The sequence below is a fragment of the Agelaius phoeniceus genome, chromosome 25, assembly GCF_051311805.1.
Source record: "Agelaius phoeniceus isolate bAgePho1 chromosome 25, bAgePho1.hap1, whole genome shotgun sequence".
NCBI lineage: Eukaryota > Metazoa > Chordata > Aves > Passeriformes > Icteridae > Agelaius > Agelaius phoeniceus.
In genome coordinates this window covers 5,098,708-5,118,424 of record NC_135289.1, presented here as the reverse complement: position 1 = coordinate 5,118,424, position 19,717 = coordinate 5,098,708, and the positions used below count along the sequence as shown (strand labels likewise).

At 54.5% G+C, this 19,717-nt stretch overlaps 2 protein-coding genes and 1 long non-coding RNA gene across 11 annotated transcripts in view; 2 read left to right on the top strand and 1 right to left on the bottom strand.

Annotated features, from left to right (window-relative positions):
* SLC6A17 (solute carrier family 6 member 17) overlaps positions 1 to 11,916 on the top strand; it is a 36,673-nt gene extending 24,757 nt beyond the window's left edge. For 3 of the 4 annotated variants that reach the window (XM_077190593.1, XM_077190594.1, XM_077190595.1), the window contains 6 exons: positions 1,140 to 1,381; positions 2,195 to 2,387; positions 3,114 to 3,306; positions 3,929 to 4,088; positions 4,855 to 5,017; positions 7,125 to 11,916. In XM_077190593.1, coding sequence (XP_077046708.1) covers positions 1,140 to 1,381; positions 2,195 to 2,387; positions 3,114 to 3,306; positions 3,929 to 4,088; positions 4,855 to 5,017; positions 7,125 to 7,493 — 1,320 coding nt within the window. In that variant the 3' untranslated portion in view covers positions 7,494 to 11,916. The remainder of the gene's footprint in view (positions 1 to 1,139; positions 1,382 to 2,194; positions 2,388 to 3,113; positions 3,307 to 3,928; positions 4,089 to 4,854; positions 5,018 to 7,124) is intronic. The other variant, XR_013185192.1, reaches the window with a different exon arrangement.
* On the bottom strand, positions 9,411 to 14,900 carry LOC143695698 (uncharacterized). The gene is made up of 2 exons (XR_013185198.1): positions 14,411 to 14,900; positions 9,411 to 12,315 (listed from the first exon to the last, which is right to left on the bottom strand). It is a non-coding gene; the product is annotated as an uncharacterized LOC143695698 (long non-coding RNA).
* A 1,804-nt stretch (positions 14,901 to 16,704) lies between these two features.
* Positions 16,705 to 19,717, top strand: part of KCNC4 (potassium voltage-gated channel subfamily C member 4) — a 29,777-nt gene continuing 26,764 nt past the window's right edge. For 5 of the 6 annotated variants that reach the window (XR_013185194.1, XR_013185196.1, XR_013185193.1 and 2 more), the window contains exons 1-2: positions 16,706 to 17,054; positions 18,824 to 19,570. Coding sequence is in view for 2 of the 6 variants with exons in the window: in XM_077190597.1 (XP_077046712.1) it covers positions 16,881 to 17,054; positions 18,824 to 19,570 (921 nt within the window). In the remaining 4 variants the exon portion in view is untranslated. Of the gene's footprint in view, positions 17,055 to 18,823; positions 19,571 to 19,717 lie in introns of all 6 variants that reach the window. The other variant, XM_077190596.1, reaches the window with a different exon arrangement.

The window sequence follows — 19,717 nt, the reverse complement described above, 5'->3', positions numbered from 1 at the left end:
TTAGAAGACATTAATTGTGGTTCCTTGATGAATGATGCTGGGAGGTCTCCAGGCTGCAGCTCTGGCTCCTGGGAGAGGGGGAATGTGGCTGGGGGGGAGCAGCAGATAAAACACCCCCAGCCAGGATGTTTGATTTCAGTGCTGCAGGAGCTCTGGGAGCAGGAGATGGCCAGGGGAGGATGGAGACACATCCCTGGGCATGGGGTGGTGCCCTGGGCTGGGGGGACACGGGCTGGGGAGCTGCACTGAGAGATGGGTCAGGTCAAACCTTGTCCTGACCTCTGCGTGCCTCAGTTTCCCTCTCTGTGTGAATGAGGAGTGTCACCAGCTGGGGGCTGTGTACGAATCACAAACGGGATGGGGCTGTTAGGAACGTGCCTGGAGCTGTTTTATTTTCCAGCATCAGTCTCATTCCATGGTTATGACAATGGGAAGATGCCACCAGCTCACATCCCAGGCAGCAGACCAAGAACTCAATGTTACAATTCACTTTATAAGTTTTTTGACCAATCACACAAAGCAAAAGCACATTGACAGTATTTATATCTGTATAGTATATATTCTATATTGACAGCAGTTCTATCCAACCACTATAAGCACAGGTACCTTTGGTTAAAACAGTGCTTGCTTATTTCAAACACAATACCTGCTTGTGAGCCTTAAAGCACAATGCACAGAGCTCCATTATTAAGCTTCAAACTTCCTAATATCTCGCTAGATAAAGTTTTCTGTAGCTTAGAGAGTTATTCTAGACAAGTGTTAATACACAGACCATTGTTCTATTTGTCCTTGCTTTTCTACTTTTTAAATATTTTTTCTGCTGACCAATCTCATGGCTGCTGCTTAGCTCCAATCCCAGTTCTGCTGTGTCTGAGGCCTTTTGCAGCTTTCCCAAACCCCTCTGATTTTGTGCATTCCCACAATGAGAAGGACCTGTGAGTGCTGGGTAAAGCCAGACCTGAGCACGGCAGATCATGGAATCACAGAGTGGTTTGGGTTGGAAGGAGCCTTAGAGATCATTTCCTTCCACCACCCCACCAAAGCAGCCACAGCTGCCCCAAAACCAGCTCAGCCCTTTTAATGTCACTCTGGGATGGGCTGTGGGGCCACCTAACTCCTTCTTCTGTCTTCTCTCCAAGCTGGACAAGATGCTGGACCCCCAGGTGTGGCGTGAAGCAGCCACGCAGGTTTTCTTCGCCCTGGGCCTGGGTTTTGGGGGGGTCATTGCCTTCTCCAGCTACAACAAGCAGGACAACAACTGCCACTTCGATGCCACCCTCGTCTCCTTCATCAACTTCTTCACGTCTGTGCTGGCCACCCTGGTTGTGTTTGCTGTGCTGGGCTTCAAGGCCAACATCATGAACGAGAAATGCGTGGTGGAGTAAGATTTGCTTTGTCTCTGTTTGGGGTGGGAAGGTCTTTGCTGCTGCCAGTTGTGGTGGGTCTGGAGCTGGATGATCCTGGGGTTTGGTGGGCCCAAGTTCCTGATGGGCAGGAGCTGCATTTCCAGGGATGCACCTCTGTAGCTGAGGGAGTTGGACATTCAGCTCCTCCAAGCTAAAATCCAGCCCCAAGATGGGCTCTTAATCTGCAGCTGGGGTGTGAATCCAGCGTGTCTCAGGTGCCCTGCATCACCTGAGAGATTCTGCTCTAATAAAGCCTCTCTGATTTGGCCTTATCATAAAGCAGAGCACTAGGGCTCAGGAGCTCAGTCCCTGGGCAGGGACCGGGTGCCCAAAGCTCGCTCATGCCAAGGCCATGGGGCTGCCATCTAGCAAGCATGGTGATTATCAGCTCTAGAGTGATTGCAAGCTCTCAGGATTTCAGCTCTGCTTGCTAGGTAGTGGTGCCCTGGGCTGGAGGCTGCAGCAGATGGAGAGAGAGGAGAAGGAGAAGGCGCAGGCTGTTCCACAGAGATGGCTTTGTTTGGGGAGGTCCATGAAGGGTCTCTGCTCTTCTTCTTTCTCCCCTAATGGGGTACAGTATGCTTCTTTTATAGGGTTGGAAAGGATCCAAGCTTGACCAATGGGTAAGGGGTTAACATGGCATTGCCTTATAGGGTTACAGAGGTAGGTTAAGGGGTGGAGGACAGGGAAACAGGAATTTTCTTTTGCTGTTTCAGCATTCCTATTGTTCATATTCTCCATGGTGCTTTTCCTAAATCTATGGGGTTTACTACACTGCTCTCCCTTAGGAACGCTGAGAAGATCTTGGGCTACCTGAACACCAATGTGCTGAGCCACGACCTCATCCCACCCCACGTGAACTTCTCCCACCTCACTGCCAAGGACTACAACGAGATGTACAGGGTGATCATGACGGTGAAGGAGGGGCACTTCAAAGAGCTGGGCCTGGACGCCTGCCTGCTGGAGGATGAACTCAACAAGGTACCTGGTGGCACTCCTGGAGGGACCAGCAGGTCACTGTGACCGTGTTCACAGGGGTCTCAGGATGAGGGAAGAGATGAGGATCTGACTCCATGTTTCAGAAGGCTGATTTATGATTTTATGATATGTATTAAGTTAAAACTATACTAAAAGAATAGAAGGAAGGATTTCATCAGAAGGCTGGCTAAGAATAGAATAGGAAAGAATGATAACAAAGGTTTGTGTCTCAGACTCTGTCTGAGCCAGCTGTGGCTGTGATTGGCCATTAATTAGAAACAACCCCATGAGCCCAATCCCAGATGTACCTGTTGCATTCCACAGCAGCAGATAATCATTGTTTGCATTTTGTTCCTGAGGCCTCTCAGCTTCTCAGGAAGAAAAATCCTAAGGAAAGGATTTTCCATAAAAGATGTCCGTGACAGGTCACCCTCCCCATTGCCTCTCCCTGTGTCAATCCTGGGCACATGGGTCTGGAAAAACAACTTTAGAGACCCTCCAGGGATGGAGAATCCAAGTCCCTGTGGTTTTACCCAGCACACAGGGGTCCTCCTGGGATGAGAGAAGCTCTGTCCAGTACAGGTTGAGCAGGGTCATCACCAGCTCATCTCCAGTACCAGACTGGGATTTTCCTGAGGGGGGTTTGGTGAGGGAAACCTGAGAGGGGCTCAAAGTCTGTGTCCCTGACAAGTTTCTTCTCATATTTTTGTCCTCTCCCCACCTCAACAGTCGGTGCAAGGGACTGGCCTGGCCTTCATTGCCTTCACAGAAGCCATGACCCACTTCCCTGCCTCGCCCTTCTGGTCTGTCATGTTCTTCCTGATGCTGATCAACCTGGGCTTGGGGAGCATGATCGGGACCATGTCAGGCATCACCACGCCCATCATCGACACCTTCAAGGTGCGCAAGGAAGTGTTCACAGGTGAGGCCTCTTCTCCTGCAACCTCCTTGGGAAGGGGTGGGAGGTCCCCATTGCCTTGAGGAGTCACTCCAGAAAAGTGTGGACATGGTGGGAGGTGAACTGGGCCATGCCCATGCAGGGACTGGACCTTCTGGAAGTCCTGGTGTCTCTCAGAGGCTCTGCTGACCACGCTCATGCAGAGAATGGACCTTCTGGAGATCCTGGTGTCCCTCTGGAGGCTCTGCTGACCATGCCCATGCAGGAAATGGACCTTCTGGAGGTCCTGGTGTCTCTCAGGAGGCTCTGCTGACCATGCCCATGCAGGGAATGGACCTTCTGGAGGTCCTGGTGTCTCTCAGGGCCCTCTGCTGACCACGCTCATGCAGAGAATGGACCTTCTGGAGATCCTGGTGTCTCTCAGGAGGCTCTGCTGATCATGCCCATGCAGGGAATGGACCTTCTGGAGGCATTGGTGTCCCTCAGGAGGCTCTGCTGATCATGCCTGTGCAGGGACTGGACCTTCTGGAGGTCTTGGTGTCCCTCAGGAGGCTCTGCTGACCATGCCCACACAGGGAATGGACCTTCTGGAGGCAGTGGTGTCCCTCAGGAGGCTCTGCTGACCAGGCCTGTTTGCTCCCCACAGTCGGTTGCTGCATCTTCGCCTTCGTAGTGGGGCTGATCTTTGTGCAGCGTTCTGGAAACTACTTTGTCACCATGTTTGACGATTACTCAGCCACGCTGCCGCTCACCGTCGTGGTCATCCTGGAGAACATCGCTGTGGCCTGGATTTACGGCACCAAGAAGTAAGGAATTTCTACAGAAAAGGAGTAACTGTGGTGTAACTCCTGGCTACAAACCCTCCTTCCACCTCTTGGCTTTTTCTCCAGGAGCAAAGGCTCCAAGGGCAGTTATAGAGGCAGGAGTTTGGTTCACTTTGATCCTCCTGCCTTGCCCTGGTGTAACACAGCCCCTTCTCGTGGGTTTCTCCTCTTGGTTGTGATGATCTGTTGCTTGTCATGACCCTTTTTTCTGAGGTTTCCAGGTCCTCCTGGAAGGGGAGGCTGTTCCCCACAGTTCTCCTTGTTCAGAAGCTGTCCAGAGCAAAGGCAGCTCTGGATAACACTCAGATGGTCTTGTCCTGTGCAGTTTTCCACAGGTTCTTCAGGCTTGAGGGATGCTGAGATGGTCAGCTGGGTTCTTCAGGCTGTACCTTGTGCATCAGCAGGGCTCCTGGGAGGTTGTTTCTCATTCAGAGATGGAGGATGTTGTGGATGCCCTGGAGGGGCTTCTCCCAAGTTACACCCCATTGGCTCCTTCCCCTGTTCCTATGCCTTAACATAGGTGTTGTGAGGCTCTCCCTCCCCTTTCCCTCATTGGGTCTCACCTTGATACTGCCTGGAGACCAAGGTCAGCTGGGAGGCCCCTGGGGGAGAGAGCTGGATGTGTCTGAGATGAATTAAACATCTATGGATATTATGCAAAAACCTTTTTTCCTTCTTTACCCTGGACTTTACTAGCAGCAATTCAAGCTGCAACAGGATGTCACGATTCCGTGTCTTTCCTCGGCAGGTTCATGCAGGAGCTGACAGAAATGCTGGGATTCCGGCCCTACCAGTTCTACTACTACGCCTGGAAGTACGTGTCCCCCATCTGCATGGCCGTGCTCATGACTGCCAGCATCATCCAGCTGGGAGTGAGCCCCCCGGGATACAGCGCCTGGATCAGAGAGGAGGTGGGCACAGCTCCCTTCCCCACCCTGCCCCAGTCTCGGGTTTTGGTTGTTAATTGCTGCCCTGAGATGTGCAGGGTGTCTCTGTTTCAGCCCCTGCATCTCAAGAACGAGTCAGAGCTCTTCAGTTTTCGGTCTTGAGGTTGTTTATTAATTCTTAGCTATAAAATTTTCTTTCTGCTCAGCCGAGGTCTGCTCAGCAGGGCAGCCACAGTCACTCTGACCGCCCTCAGGGTGGTGTTGTCCTTTTATACTACAAACTACATAGAACATATTTGCACTTAATTCCCAATACCCATCACCTGTGTTAGACAGTGCACTTCTACTCTAAACCAATCCCAAAGTGCCAACATCACTGCAGAAAATGGAGACCAAGAAGAAGAAGAAGAAAGGCTGGACATGCCCAAGTTCCTCCATCTTGTCCCCACAACCCCCATACCAAAAATCCTAAAATCAACATTTTCACCCTGTGATAATTTTATTGTTATACTATTCTAACCTCTGTGACTTTCAGGTCCTCATACAAAGCTGGTAACTTGCTCCAGGGGTCACAATCAAATCCCCAGGTGCCCTGGGCCGTGTGCCAGGGTCTCTGAACCCCTGGCAGGGTCCTGGCAGCTCTGGACACCCAGAGGGATGCACTGAGTTCTGACAGCCCAGCACAGCAGGGGCAGCTCAGAGCTGCAGAGCGCTCTGTTCATCCCGGCTCTGCTCATTCCTCCTTCCTCTCCTGCTGGGTGACATTCCCACCCTCTCATCCTCTGGGAGTGGTTTGTTCATGCTGCCCACATATCTCCAGCCAGCTCTGCCTGTGGGCTGAAGTTTGTGTTGATTTTAGTTGGCTCCCCCAGCTCCACACTGTGCCTGTGTGGGGATCCTTCCCTTTGACCTGAGCCCACCTTCATGTGGTGTCCCTGGGTCTGGCAGGGGGCAGGAGGAGCTGACTGGTGTTTCAGAGATGTTGTACCTTGTTGGGAAGGATGAAAGTTTGACAAGAAGGTCTCACAGATATGTGTGCTTAGCAGAAAGATTTTTAAATGTAGAATCTGCAGGAGGAATAGAGATGGAAGCAAGTTTTGATATAGAAGGGAAGAATGGCTGAGCCAATCTCACTGGATAACCAAGGAGGCAAAGGGTGTGTTAGTTAGAAGGGGTTTTTATGACTTAGAGCAAAGGATAAACCCACCCCAAACAAGAAGATGTTTTTACCAAGCAGAAAGAGAGCACAGGCAAACAAGGCAGCAAATGGTGCAAGTAGAAAAAAGGTCTCAGAATTTTCCACTGCAAGAAAACTGAAAAACAACTTCTAGCTTAAACTGTAATGTACTAACTTTGAGTGATTGGAGAACAGTAACATGAATATGGTAATTATAGCAGTTATGATAGGCTATAGGTAATAGTTAAGGTATAGATTGGTTCTGCTGTATTAAGATTCTCAGCAAAGAAAAGTCTATAATGCATTGTAATCAAAAGAAAAGTATAGAATGCATTGTGACCAAAACCAAAGGGTCTCCAGGCCTGCCTGCAGCTGGAGCTGACAGCTGTGGGCACAGCTCTGTCACCCACAACCCCTGCACTGCTGTGACCTCTTGGATGGAATAAACTGCATTTGGAAGAGCTGCCTGGAGTCCCACGTCCCTCATTCAGGCTCTTACAATACCTGGTCGTGACTGTGTTCACAGGGGTCTGAGGATGAGGGAAGAGATGAGGATCTGACTCCATGTTTCAGGAGGCTTGATTTATTATTTTATGATATATATTACATTAAAACTATACTAAAAGAATAGAAGAAAGGATTTCCTCAGAAGGCTGGCTAAGAATAGAAAAAGAAAGAATGATAACAAAGGCTTGTGGCTCGGACAGAGAGTCTGAGCCAGCTGGGCTGTGATTGGCCATTAATTAGAAACAACCACATGAGCCCAATTCCAGATGCACCTGTTGCATTCCACAGCAGCAGATAACCATTGGTTACATTTTGTTCCTGAGGCCTCTCAGCTTCTCAGGAGGAAAACTCCTAAGGAAAGGATTTTCCATAAAAGCTGTCTGTGACACCTGGTGGGCATCACTGCTGCAGCAGCAGCCCTGAGTCATTAACATCTGTCTCTTCCAGGCTGCTGAAAAGTTCCTGTTCTACCCAACCTGGGCCATGGCCATCCTCATCTCCCTGATCATCCTGGCATCCCTCCCCCTGCCCCTGGTCTTCATCCTCCGGCAGTTCCACCTGGTGTCGGACGGCTCCAACGCCCTCTCCGTCACCTACAAGAAGGGTCGGATGATGAAGGACATCTCCAACCTGGAGGACAACGACGAGACCCGCTTCATCCTGAGCAAGGTGCCCAGCGAGACGCCGTCCCCCATGCCCACGCACCGCTCCTACCTGGGCCCCGGCAGCAGCTCCCCCCTGGAGATGAGCGCGGCTCCCAACGGACGCTACGGCAGCGGGTACCTGCTGGCCAGCACCCCCGAGTCTGAGCTGTGATGGTGGCCTGCCCACCCACCCCCACCGGGAGAGGAGGGCACTGGGGAGTGGATGCTGGCTGTCCAGAAAACAGGAAAATTAATTATTAAGGGTGAAGAAGAATTAATGACTAAGATGAAGAAGAAACCCCCTCTTAAAATCGTAAGCAAAGCAGCCATTTCTGAGGTGACGTCGGGAAGAAGGGATTGCAGGAGGGGCAGGACTCCTCTGACAACCCTCGGTGGAAAGGCTGGACCCCTGGACTCACCTCCAGGGAAGGCAAGAGGAGCAAGAGATGCTGCAATACCTTTCCAAGAGTTGTTCTCGTGCAGCTCAAATCCGAAGCAAAGAATCTCTCTTTTCTAAGCAGCTGATGGTTGGAACAAGGACCTGGCAGCAGGTGGGAAGCCAATCACACTTCCTCCTGTCACCCAGAGCTCTTCCCTCCCTGTCTGTTGTCCTTTAGCTGGGAGGAGTCATGGCCTTATTCCAACGAGCACAATTAATCATCGATGTTCATAGCACAAGAAGGTGCTGTTGTTGTCACCATCGTTGTTGTTGTTGTATCTCCTGTAGGTTTTTATAGCTGTGGACACACCCAAATAACCCCCCAAATTCTGACCAGGGTTGGCAGGGAGCAGCGTGGGGCTGGCTGTGATGTTGGGGTGTGTGAGACAGGGCAGGGTGAATCCCTGGAATCTTTGTTGCCACCAGCACAGGGACGGTGGCTGGGAGTTCTTTGGAGATGTCACAGCCACGGGATGGAGTAGCTGGGATGCTCCATGGGTTGGTGGTGAGGGTGCTGAGTGGCAGGAGGACCCCTGAAGTGACAGTGGTTTGGGGGTGTGAGCCTGTGTGGGGTCTGGGTGGGGTTGGTGTGGTGGGGGTCAGGAGGGCTCTCCTGGAATTACTCCTGACGTGTGGGATGCTCTGCTGAACCAAAACCCCTGGCATGGTGACCATCTCCTCTCACTCCTCTCTTTAGATGTCCCAGAGGGACAAGCAGAGGAGCTGTGGGACATCCAGCCCTACCACACTCCTGGTTTAGCTCTCAGGAAACCACCCCTGACTTCCCTCCTTGTCCCCGTGCCGAGGTGAGCTGGGCACTGGCTCTCTCTGGACGCGCCTCCTCATTTCTCCTCGTGTCCCCTCCGAGCCTGGGGTTTGGCTTTGCCTCCTGTCACACCCCCAGGAGCTCAGCAGCCTTTGCATGGGGGTGACCATGCAAAGGTGGGGTCCACCTCTTGGGGACCCCTGGCATCTGAGGGGCAGCAGCTCCTGGGAGCCAGTGCCAGGTCCCCAGGAGCTCTTGATCCAGCCTGGGGAGCCCTTGTGAGAGTCCAGGGGCCTCTATTGTGCCCATCCATGGTTTGGGGTGATCTGACTGATGTGACCTTATGTTGTTTCTCCCCAGGCTGTTTGGAAAGGGTGGGATCTTCCAGCTCTGAGTCCTGCTGGGACCGAGGGTGATTTTCCTGAATCCTACCTGTAACCAAGCACTTTGCCAAGGTGTCAGGTGGCATTGTCCCCCTTTTCCCTGGGGATGTGGAAGCAGCACACTCTCTCCCCCCTGTTGCCTCCAAAGGCTGGGGAGTGCCTCCCCTGATCCTGCTGGGCTGAGGTTGTGCATGAAGAGCTTTGAGGCTGCTCTGAAGGCCACGTTTGTGGGTGCTGGTTCATGAGCCCTTCTCTCCTCTGCTTTCCTGCCAATTGCTTTTCTTTCACCTTGGTTCTCCTTTTGGCTGGAGGTGAGGGCAGGAAGCTGCTGGTCCATTCACCACACCCTTGACTCTCAGCATCCCTGGGGCCAGCAGGTTCCCACAGTGACATCTCCTGTGGGTGTGATCCTTCATTCACAGCCTTCTCCATGGACTTGGCTGGTGACCTGGAGACTCGTCCAGGACAATTAGCTCAAGCCCTTCATTAACTGTTTTTCTGGGGGGAAGATGGAGGAGTGGAATGAACCAAAGCAGCTCAGTGGTGGTGCCAAGATCTGTGAGTCAGGATCAGCCACGTTCCTCCAGAAGTTCCCCCTTCCTCATCCCCTCCCATCTCTTTCTCCTTCCTCTGCCCATGCAGGAGGGACACAGAAATGTCCCCATGGCATCATCTCTGGAAGGGAGAACCCCAAATCTGGTGGCTTTTCCCCATCATTAGGCAACATTTCTTATGGAGTCCATCCTCACTGACCAGCAGAACTGAGGATGAGTCAAATCCTTGCCCAGCATCACCTCCCCATCACCCCTGAGCCCGGGGGCCGGGTTCCCACCGTAGCTCCCATGGAGTTAATGGAGCAGGACACCTCCATAGCCACAGCACTCAGTCCCATGTGCTCCAGAGCACTCAGTCCCATGTGCTCCCATGGCAGGATGCTCCTTGAACCTCGGGGGGAAGGATCCAGCCCTCCCTCTCTCCCACCCCTGTTCCCAAACCAGCCAGGGAGGAGCTCGCTTTCCTCCCTTCTTGCAGCATCAATAAGAGGCAAAGTCAATAAGAAGGTAACAAAGAAGTTATATTATATATATATATAAAATATATACAGAGAGAGGAGATGGAATAATAACCTAGAGATTCTCTATTTCTATTGTATATTTATTCTGTAAATGTCACTGTAAATGCTGTTAAATGACAAATCGTATTCCAAAGTGGCCCATGACCTATTTTCATTCCCAGTGCTGTACAGATCAATTCTCATTCTATAGCAGGGCATATTTTTACCTTTTTATTTCTTGTGTGTGCTGGGTGCACGTCCCCTCCTCCCCCCAGCCTGGGGCACCCTGGGCATCCAGCAGAGAGGAGGAGGAGGAGGAGAGACGCCCCCTTTACTTTTACCTGTGGAAATACTCGTGTTTTGTCGTGGCATTTGCTCGGTGTTAGACACGGGGTTTTGGGGTGGGCTGTGTGTGTGTGTGTGTTAGGTTTTAGCAGCTCCATGTTGGGTGTGTGTGTTTGTCCGTGGGGTGTGCGTGTCCGTGTGTGTGGCTGCCTTTAGGATTCACTTCTGGCCTGGACTCGCTCACTTTTGGGGCCTGTGTGGGGGTTTCTCCCTCCACACACCTCCTCGGGGTGCCAGGCTGTGCATTGGGCCGACCCCCGGTGGCTTTTAGCCCTAGAAATCACTTTTCCTCTTTTTCTGCACAGAGGCACAGGGAATAGCTGCTAGTTGTGAGCACAGGCACTTTTCAGTTTTCCTTCAGGCAGTGGGACAAAGAGGGGGGAGCCACTGCCCGTGTCCCTGTCCCCCCACATCAGCTCCTGGGTGGGTTCCCAGCCCAGATCCTGCTGCTCAGAGCAGTGTGGGGTCCCTGCTGCTGGGCAGGGCAGGAGGGGTCCAGACCCTGCTCCCTCTCTGTGGGGAGGGTGTGCAGTGCGTTCTGCAGGGGGCACAGAGGAGGTTGCTGGAGGGGCACGCCCTGGAAACAAACTGGAAACTGGAAAAACAAACTGGAAACTGTAAAAACAAACTGGAAACTGGAAAAACAAACTGGAAAAGGAATTCTGGCCCTTGGGGGCTGGAAAAACGATGACATTGTGCTGCTGGAGATGCAGGTCCAGCCTGTAGGGCTGGATTTGGGATGCTCTGTTCCCCAGGCTGTAGGGCTGGTTTTGGGATGCTCTGTTCCCCAGGCTGTAGGGTTGGATTTGGGATGCTCTGTTCCCCAGCCTGTGGGGCTGGATTTGGGATGCTCTGTTCCCCAGCCTGTGGGGCTGGATTTGGGATGCTCTGTTCCCCATCCCTACAGGCTGGATTTGGGATGCTCTGTTCCCCAGCCTGTAGGGCTGGATTTGGGATGCTCTGTTCCCCAGGCTGTAGGGCTGGATTTGGGATGCTCTGTTCCCCAGGCTGTAGGGCTGGATTTGGGATGCTCTGTTCCCCAGGCTGTAGGGTTGGATTTGGGATGCTCTGTTCCCCAGCCTGTGGGGCTGGATTTGGGATGCTCTGTTCCCCAGCACTGCTCTCTGCTGCAGGGACCTTGACCCCAGTACAAGGCAGGGGCTTGTGGAGCTGGGTGCCCAGGCTGTCCCACGGCTCAGCCCCTCCAAAACAGCCCCTTCCTCACCTCTCAGCTCCTGCCCAGACCCTGACAGGTCACATTAACCCCCAGCACCTCCCAGGAGCAGCTCCCACTGCCTTCCAATGGTCCCCACCCTTCCCGAGCGTGGCAGGAGCGGGGCCGGCTGGCCTTGGTGGCCGGGAGGGACACGGCACAGCCACGGGGACACGCGGGATGCGGCTGCTTCCCCTGGGACAAGCACAACACCGGCGAAACCCTCGTGTACAGGTAAAGCACAGAGCTCTAGAGGCGCGTCCCTGTCCCCGGTAGCCGCTGTAGTTCCCACGTGTGCCGGGCGGGGCCGGGCAGCGCCGCCCGGGCTCCTCGGGCACCGGGAGAAACCCTGTAAGAGCTGTATCAGAGTCTGATTAAAAGTCTCTTCTTACCAAGTGTCTCCTCACCGAGTCTCCTCTGTGCCTCTCTTTCCTTTCTTGGGTGGGCTTTGGGGTCTTTTTAGGGTGGCAAAGACAGAAAGCAAAGGGCCCATGGGGTGTTGAGTTCTGTCCTTCCCTGTCAGTCCCACTGTTGTCCTTCTGTCTCCCCTCATCCCTTCCTCCACCCAGCACCAGCCTCTGCACGGGCCTTGCTCAGATTGAGCTGTCTGTGAGTGCTTCAGGAGCCTGTGGAGGTTGTTTTCCATCCTGGGCCAGTTTAACCAGTACACCTCAGCTTTCCAGGGCCCTGGGACTGCTCTGCTCCTCTGCACGATGCCCTGCTCACAGTGCTGCTGGCTTGTCCTGAGTGCTGGAGAAGGACTTGGGCTTTCCAGCAATCCCAGATGACTTCAGCTGCTGGGAATTAGCTTATGTTAGCTGGGGAGCAGAGCTGCCCCTTCCCTTCCCTTCCCTTCCCTTCCCTTCCCTTCCCTTCCCTTCCCTTCCCTTCCCTTCCCTTCCCTTCCCTTCCCTTCCCTTCCCTTCCCTTCCCTTCCCTTCCCTTCCCTTCCCTTCCCTTCCCTTCCCTTCCCTTCCCTTCCCTTCCCTTCCCTTCCCTTCCCTTCCCTTCCCTTCCCTTCCCTTCCCTTCCCTTCCCTTCCCTTCCCTTCCCTTCCCTCTCTTTGGTTTCTTTGGCTTCTCCAGGGCTGCTTGAGGGAGGATGAGGAAAGAGGGGAGAGACCAGGAGAGATGGATCCAGAGGAGATTCCCACCCTGGGGATGGCACCACACATGGGGACACTGCCATGGCCACAAACCAAACCTGTCCCCATGCAGGGGCAGCTGTGGGGAGGCAGGGAGGGTCTGACACAACCAGAGCACACAGCCTCAAGCTGCACCAAGGGAAATACAGGTTGGATATCAGGAAGAAGTTTTTCACAGAAAGGGTGATAAAGTTCTGGAATGTTCTGCCCAGGGAGGTGGTGGAGTCCCCATCCCTGGGTGTGTTTAACAAAGCCTGGATGTGGCTCTGGGTGCCAGGGTTGAGTTGAGGTGTTGGGGCTGGGTTGGGCTCGATGATCTTGAAGGTGATTCCAACCTGGTCATTCTGTGATTCTGTGATTTCTGTGATTCTGTGACTGGGGTAAGTGTCTGGCACAGCTGGAGGAGCAGCACTGCCCAGGGAGGGCACAGGAGGTGGCACAGGGTTCTCCCTGTCCCAGAGGACATCCAGGAGCCAGCTCTGGGGGTAAAATCCCCCAGGAGTGATGCCCAGGACAGTGGGGGCAGCTCTGACCCCAGCACAGCCCAGGGCTGGGGGAGCAGGGATGGAGATCCCAGCTCAGGGCAATGCCAGGAGCTCAGTGGGACACACGTGTGGTGTCACTGCTGTCCTGAACCAGCACAACTCAGCCCATCCTGTGCTTCCAGCGGCTGAGAGGAGCCAGGAAATCCCCGTGCCAGGGGCTTCCTGGAAACAGGTGAGAAAAACAAACTGGAAAAGGCAATTCTGGCCCTTGGGGGCTGGAAAAATGACAGAGAAATGGGCCCAAATGTGGAATTTAAGCCGAATACATTCTATTTTAAAAACCCCATAAATATTGAACTTCCTGTGACAGTGAGGGAGAGAGGTTTCAGAGCCTGCTGGGAGCTGCAGGATGTTGCTGTCAGATGTGGGGGTGGATTTTGGATGTCCCATCTCAAAACAGCTCTGGACCAGGCTCCGGGCTCGAGGTGGGTTCGGACACGAGGTGGAGCTGCTACAGCAGCATCTGCTGTGATTCCCGGGCACCTCGGGAAGGAAAAGCACGTCCCGATGCTTACAGACAGGGAAACCGAGGCACAGCCCCACCGCACCAACCGATCCGGCTCATTCCGCAGCCAGAGCATCCCCAGCGCTGCCCCCACTCCAGCCCAGCCCCCGCCCGGCCCCAAGCCGCTTTTATGGAGCGAAATTGCATCAGCCATGCCGAGGATGGAGCCAGATTCTCCCCAGACCCCGCCAGGCTCCGGCGCCCGTGTTCTGCCTGCCGGGGCTCCAGAGGAGCGCAGGACACGAGGTGGCACTGTGTGACATGAGAGAGCGAGGTGGCACTGTGGGACATGAGAGAGCGAGGTGACACTGTGGGACATGAGAGAGCAAGGTGGCACTCACCGTGTGACAGAGCGAGGTGGCACTGTGGGACATGACAGAGCGAGGTGGCACTCACCGTGTGACAGAGCGAGGTGGCACTGTGGGACATGACAGAGCGAGGTGGCACTGTGGGACATGACAGAGCGAGGTGGCACTGTGGGACATGGGAGAGCGAGGTGACACTGTGGGACATGAGAGAGCGAGGTGGCACTCACCGTGTGGCAGAGCGAGGGACACAGAGCCGGGAATTCGGGGAGTGCTCCCCACTCGGGAATCAGGGCACCCTTCCAGGCTGAGCTCATCCCATGGAGGGATGGGGCTGCAAGCTCTGGCAGTGTAACTGCTGAAATGAGGAATTGTAGCTGAAAAATTCACCTGGCAGAGGCAGAGAGCAGAGGCAGAGCTCGTCCATGGCTTGTGGCAGCTTTTTTTTGGGAAGCCCCAGCTCCAAGAGAGAGTCTAGAAAGGTTTCTTGGGGATCACAGCCTGGGGAGGGGAGTGCTTGGGTGCCACCACACACAGGTCACAGATGGATCTGTCCCATCAGAAGCACGAGGGCAGAGACCTTGTTTGGAGCATCCAGGGGTTCCTGAGGACAACACATCTTTCATTAATGAGATTCTGGCCTGGAAGCACCTGCAGAGGTTGGTTTGGCTATTTCTACACCAAAACAAGATTGTCTCTCCCTAAACTGCTGCAGTCCACCCTTCTCCTCTGTCTTTCCATGGAGGGAGACCTTGAGGGGTCCCAGAGTGTCCCCAGCCTCTGTGGGGCCACTCAGCCCCCTGAGCATCCCGTGCTGTCTCCTGCTGCTCCCTCCCCACCCCTGGGGATGTGCCTGACGTGCAGGACCTCGGGCCAGGCTCAGGGGAGGGGCCCTTGGTGACCCACAGAGCCCTTCCCATGTCCTCAGGACCCACCCAAGGCTTTCCAGGCTGGAGCTGATCCTCCTCGAGATCTCCCAGGTCCTGCTCTTCATTCCATCCTCTGGATGTTATCTCAGATGCCTTGAACCTTGCAGGACATCCCTGCAGAAGTGACTCCTTGCTCCAAAAAGGCCCTTATTTATTTATTTATTTATTTATTTATTTATCCAGCTCCTTCCATCTTTTCTCCTTCTCCCTCTCTTTTTTCTTTTTCTTTTTTCTTTTTTCTTTTTTCTTTTTCTTTTTTTTTTTTTGAGATCTTCCAGGTCCTGCTCTTCATTCCATCCTTTGGATGTTATCTCAGATACCTTGAACCTTGCAGGACATCCCTGCAGAAGTGACTCCTTGCTCCAAAAAAGCCCTTATTTATTTATTTATTTATTTATCCAGCTCTTTCCATCTTTTCTCCTTCTCCCTCTCTATTTTCTTCTTTTTCTTTTTCTTTTTTTTCTTTCTCTTTTTCTTTTTTTCTTTTTCTTTTTCTTTTTCTTTTTCTTTTTCTTTTTCTTTTTCTTTTTCTTTTTCTTTTTCTTTTTCTTTTTCTTTTTCTTTTTCTCTTTTTCTTTTTCTTTTTTTTTTCTTTTTTCTTTTTTTTTTTTGAGATCTTCCAGGTCCTGCTCTTCATTCCATCCTCTGGATGTTATCTCAGATGCCTTGAGCCTTGCAGGACATCCCTGCAGAAGTGACTCCTTGCTCTAAAAAGGCCCTTATTTAATTAATTATTTATTTATTTATTTATCCAGCTCTTTCCATCTTTTCTCCTTCTCCCTCTCTATTTTCTTTTTCTTTTTCTTTTTCTTTTTCTTTTTATTTTTTTTGAGATCTTCCAGGTCCTGCTCTTCATTCCATCCTTTGGATGTTATCTCAGATACCTTGAACCTTGCAGGACATCCCTGCAGAAGTGACTCCTTGCTCCAAAAAAGCCCATATTTATTTATTTATTTATCCAACTCTTTCAATTTTCTCTCCTTTTCTCTCTCTATTTTATTTTATTTTTTTTTCTTTTTCTTTTTCTTTTTCTTTTTCTTTTTCTTTTTCTTTTTCTTTTTCTTTTTCTTTTTCTTTTTCTTCTTTTTCTCTTTTTCTCTTTTTCTTTTTTTTTTTTTTTTTGAGATCTTCCAGGTCCTGCTCTTCATTCCATCCTCTGGATGTTATCTCAGATGCTGAAAAATTTTTCTCTTTTTCTCTTTTTCTCTTTTTCTCTTTTTCTCTTTTTCTCTTTTTCTCTTTTTCTCTTTTTCTCTTTTTCTCTTTTTCTTTTTTTTTTTTTGAGATCTTCCAGGTCCTGCTCTTCATTCCATCCTCTGGATGTTATCTCAGATGCCTTGAACCTTGCAGGACATCCCTGCAGAAGTGACTCCTTGCTCTAAAAAGTCATTTATTTATTTATTTATTTATTTATCCAACTCTTTTCATTTTCTCTCCTTTTCTCTCTCTATTTTCTTTTTTTTTTTTTTTTTCCCGAGATCTTCCAGGTCCTGCTCTTCATTCCATCCTTTGGATGTTATCTCAGATGCCTTGAGCCTTGCAGGACATCCCTGCAGAAGTGACTCTTTCTGGCTCCAAAAAGACCCATATTTATCCAGCTCTTTCCATTTTCTCTCCTTCTCTATTTTCTTTCCTTTTTTTTTTTTTCCCTTTCCCATGGACATTAAAAATCAGAAGGCATATTTAGAGAGCAGACAGCTTTGGGCGGGTGTTGCTGGCTAAAAGATCTCTTCCTTCCCCAGAAACAACTCATTTGTCTGCTTGGCCACCTCCTCCCACCCCAGGAACGGCCGCGCTCGGGTGCACGGAGCTTTTCCTGGCGGGATGAAAGTCGGCAGATAAAACAGATACAACATCAGCATCAGGTCGCAGCATTCCTCCCTCCTGGCCGAACTGGCGATCAGGAGCTGAGCTGCGATGCCTGGCCGGTGATGCAAGGCTCGATCTTTCCAGCACGCTTTTCCCTCGGGCTCCAGGCTCTCCCGCGGGTGCAGCTCGGGGTGGTTCGGGTGTGGAGCCTCGGCAGCCTCCACCCGCTCAGGACCCGGCCCTGGAAGCTGCGGAGTTGCGGTCACACTTGGAGCTTTCTTGGGGCTTTCTTGGTGGTAAGATCGCAGCGTGGCTCTCGTGCCTCGTGGGTTTTTTGGGTGGAGCATTTCCCCCGGCTGCCCCCAGTGCTCCCCAATGGATTTTGGGGGGCACATCACGAACAGGGGGGACAAACCTGGGCAGGGGGTGAGGAGGGGCCCTGGTGGGATGACAATGCAGAGCACAGCCCAGGGAGGTGCAGAGAGGGGTGCTGAGGCAGCATCCCCCCCTCCATGTCCCCTCACCCTGCACCAAGAACCCCCTTCCCAAGTGCTGCCCCTCCTGGAGGAGCCCCCCACCCCAATGCCAGGCCTGTGCTGGGCTTGGATCCCTTCTATGACCCCAAAACCTTCCCCATCCCCTCAGTGCAGCAGTGCCAGTGCAGAAGTAAACATTGCTGGCAGGATGAGTGCTCAGGTCCCCACCTGGGGGGCAGCCTCGGCCCGGGGGCACCGCAGCCCTGAACCCCCTGCCCAGCCCCGGAGCTGGGCACCAGCAGCGTCCCGGGGGGCTCGGAGCCCCCCAGGGAGGGGGGTTTAGGGGAAGGACCCCGGGGGCTGGGGGTTGTTGGTACCCCGAGCCCCGGCAGCCGCTGCGGAAAGGGGCAGCTCGCACGCAGGAGCAGAAACAGGGCGGAGAGATGCTCGGGGAGGGCGGTGGGAGGGAAGGGGGGTCAGGGCTGAGTGCAGCCTCCCAGCACCCCAGCGGCCCCGGGGTCGGTCTCTGCTGACCTCTCGGTGAGCGAGGGATTGCGAGCCAGGGAGGGATGGGATCTGCGGGAGCCTCTGCCAAGAGCTGGCTCCAGATCCGCAGGCAGCTCTGGGCTGCATTTCCCCTCCGGCGCGAAGAGGAGCTGGGGTGTCCGGGGTTCACTCCTCGCTGACACCGACCCCCCGAGAGCCTCAGCGGCACGTCGGGCCCCGCGGGGAGGTGAGCCGGTGCCGGGGGGTGCGGGGGGCCCGGGGGTAGGCGGAGGGTTGGGCTGGGGGTGGAGGGGACGAAGGGATGGATGGAGGGATGGGAGGATGGAGGGGAGGGAGGGATGGATGTGGGGATGGCAGGGAGGGCAGCGCCGGGGGGGCGCCGGGCGCGCTGCGGGGCTGGGCGTGGGGCGGGGGGGTCCCCGGTTCCCGTAACCCCACCGCGAGCTCCCAGCGCTATAAAAGCCCCGCAGCCGCTCCCGCCGCCTCCCTCGCGTTGATCCCCGCGGGGAGGCAGCGCCGGGGCGCAACAGGGCCCCCCCGGCCCGGCCAGGCGTGAACCCCCGGGGAGGGAGAGCGGGAGGGGAGGAGGAGAAGGCGCATCCATCCCCCCCTTCTCTCCACCGGTAACCGGGTCCGAGCCCCCCCCGGCCGCCGCCTCCTCGCCGAGCCCGGCCCGGGGGGGGCGGAGGGAGCGCGGAGCCGCCGGAGCGGGAGGGGCGGGCGGCGGGGCCCCCCCGCGCCGGGCGCTGCAGGTACCGGGAGAGGGGGGGACAGAGCGCCCGGCCGGGCTCGGCATCCCCCCAGCCCTTCCCCAGCATCCTCCCGGCCGGGCCCGCATCCCCCCCGGCTGCCGCACCCCCCCGCCCGCTGCTGGCCCCTCCATCCCGCACTTGTTGCTGCCCGGCGGGGCTGGGCCGGCTCCCGGTTTAGGGCGGTTTTATTTTGGGGGGGGTGGCTTTGGAGGGGGTGGAGGTTGCAGCCTCCCCTGCTGTCCCCCGGCTGCCAGCGGTGTCCGGCGCGGCTCCGGCTTGCTCCCCCCGAGGCCAGAGCCAAGGCTGAGCCCCCCCTTTTCCCCTCCCCAGTCCCGTCTCCGTCCTCCCCTCCCGCCTTGGCCGAGCCCCAGCTCCTCGCCCGGAGGAAGGGTGCACGTTGTGGGCATCTCCCATCCACCGAAATCTATGATCAGCTCGGTGTGTGTCTCCTCCTACCGTGGACGCAAGTCTGGGAACAAACCACCCTCCAAAACATGCCTGAAGGAAGAGATGGGCAAAGGGGAAGAGTCGGACAAGATCACCATCAATGTGGGCGGCACCCGGCATGAGACCTACAAGAGCACCCTGCGGACTCTGCCGGGCACCCGCCTGGCCTGGCTGGCCGACCCCGACGCCCAGAGCAACTTTGACTTTGATGGCAAAAGCAACGAGTTCTTCTTCGACCGGCACCCCGGCATCTTCTCCTACGTGCTCAACTACTACCGCACGGGGAAGCTGCACTGCCCCGCGGACATCTGCGGGCCCCTCTTCGAGGAGGAGCTCACCTACTGGGGCATCGACGAGACCGACGTGGAGCCCTGCTGCTGGATGACCTACAGGCAGCACCGCGACGCCGAGGAGGCCCTGGACATCTTTGAGAGTCCCGAGCCTGGCGGAGGGGCTGCCGGAGAGGAGGCTGAAGAGGAAGGGGGTAGGGAGATGGCCCTGCAGCGCCTGGGCATGGATGACAGGCCCCCAGGGGCGGCAGGGGCGGCCGGAGGGGGTGGATGCTGCAGGAACTGGCAGCCCAAGATGTGGGCGCTCTTTGAGGATCCCTACTCGTCCAAGGCGGCAAGGGTAAGCTCCTGGAAGGTGCTGGTGGGGAGGTGGGATGGATGGGGCCGTGCTGGGGTTGTGTCTTCGCCTCCCCATCCCCAAAGGCAAGGCTGGCTTTCCTGATGGGTTACATGAGGCCCTCCCATTACTGTCCCCCTCCTGCTGTGG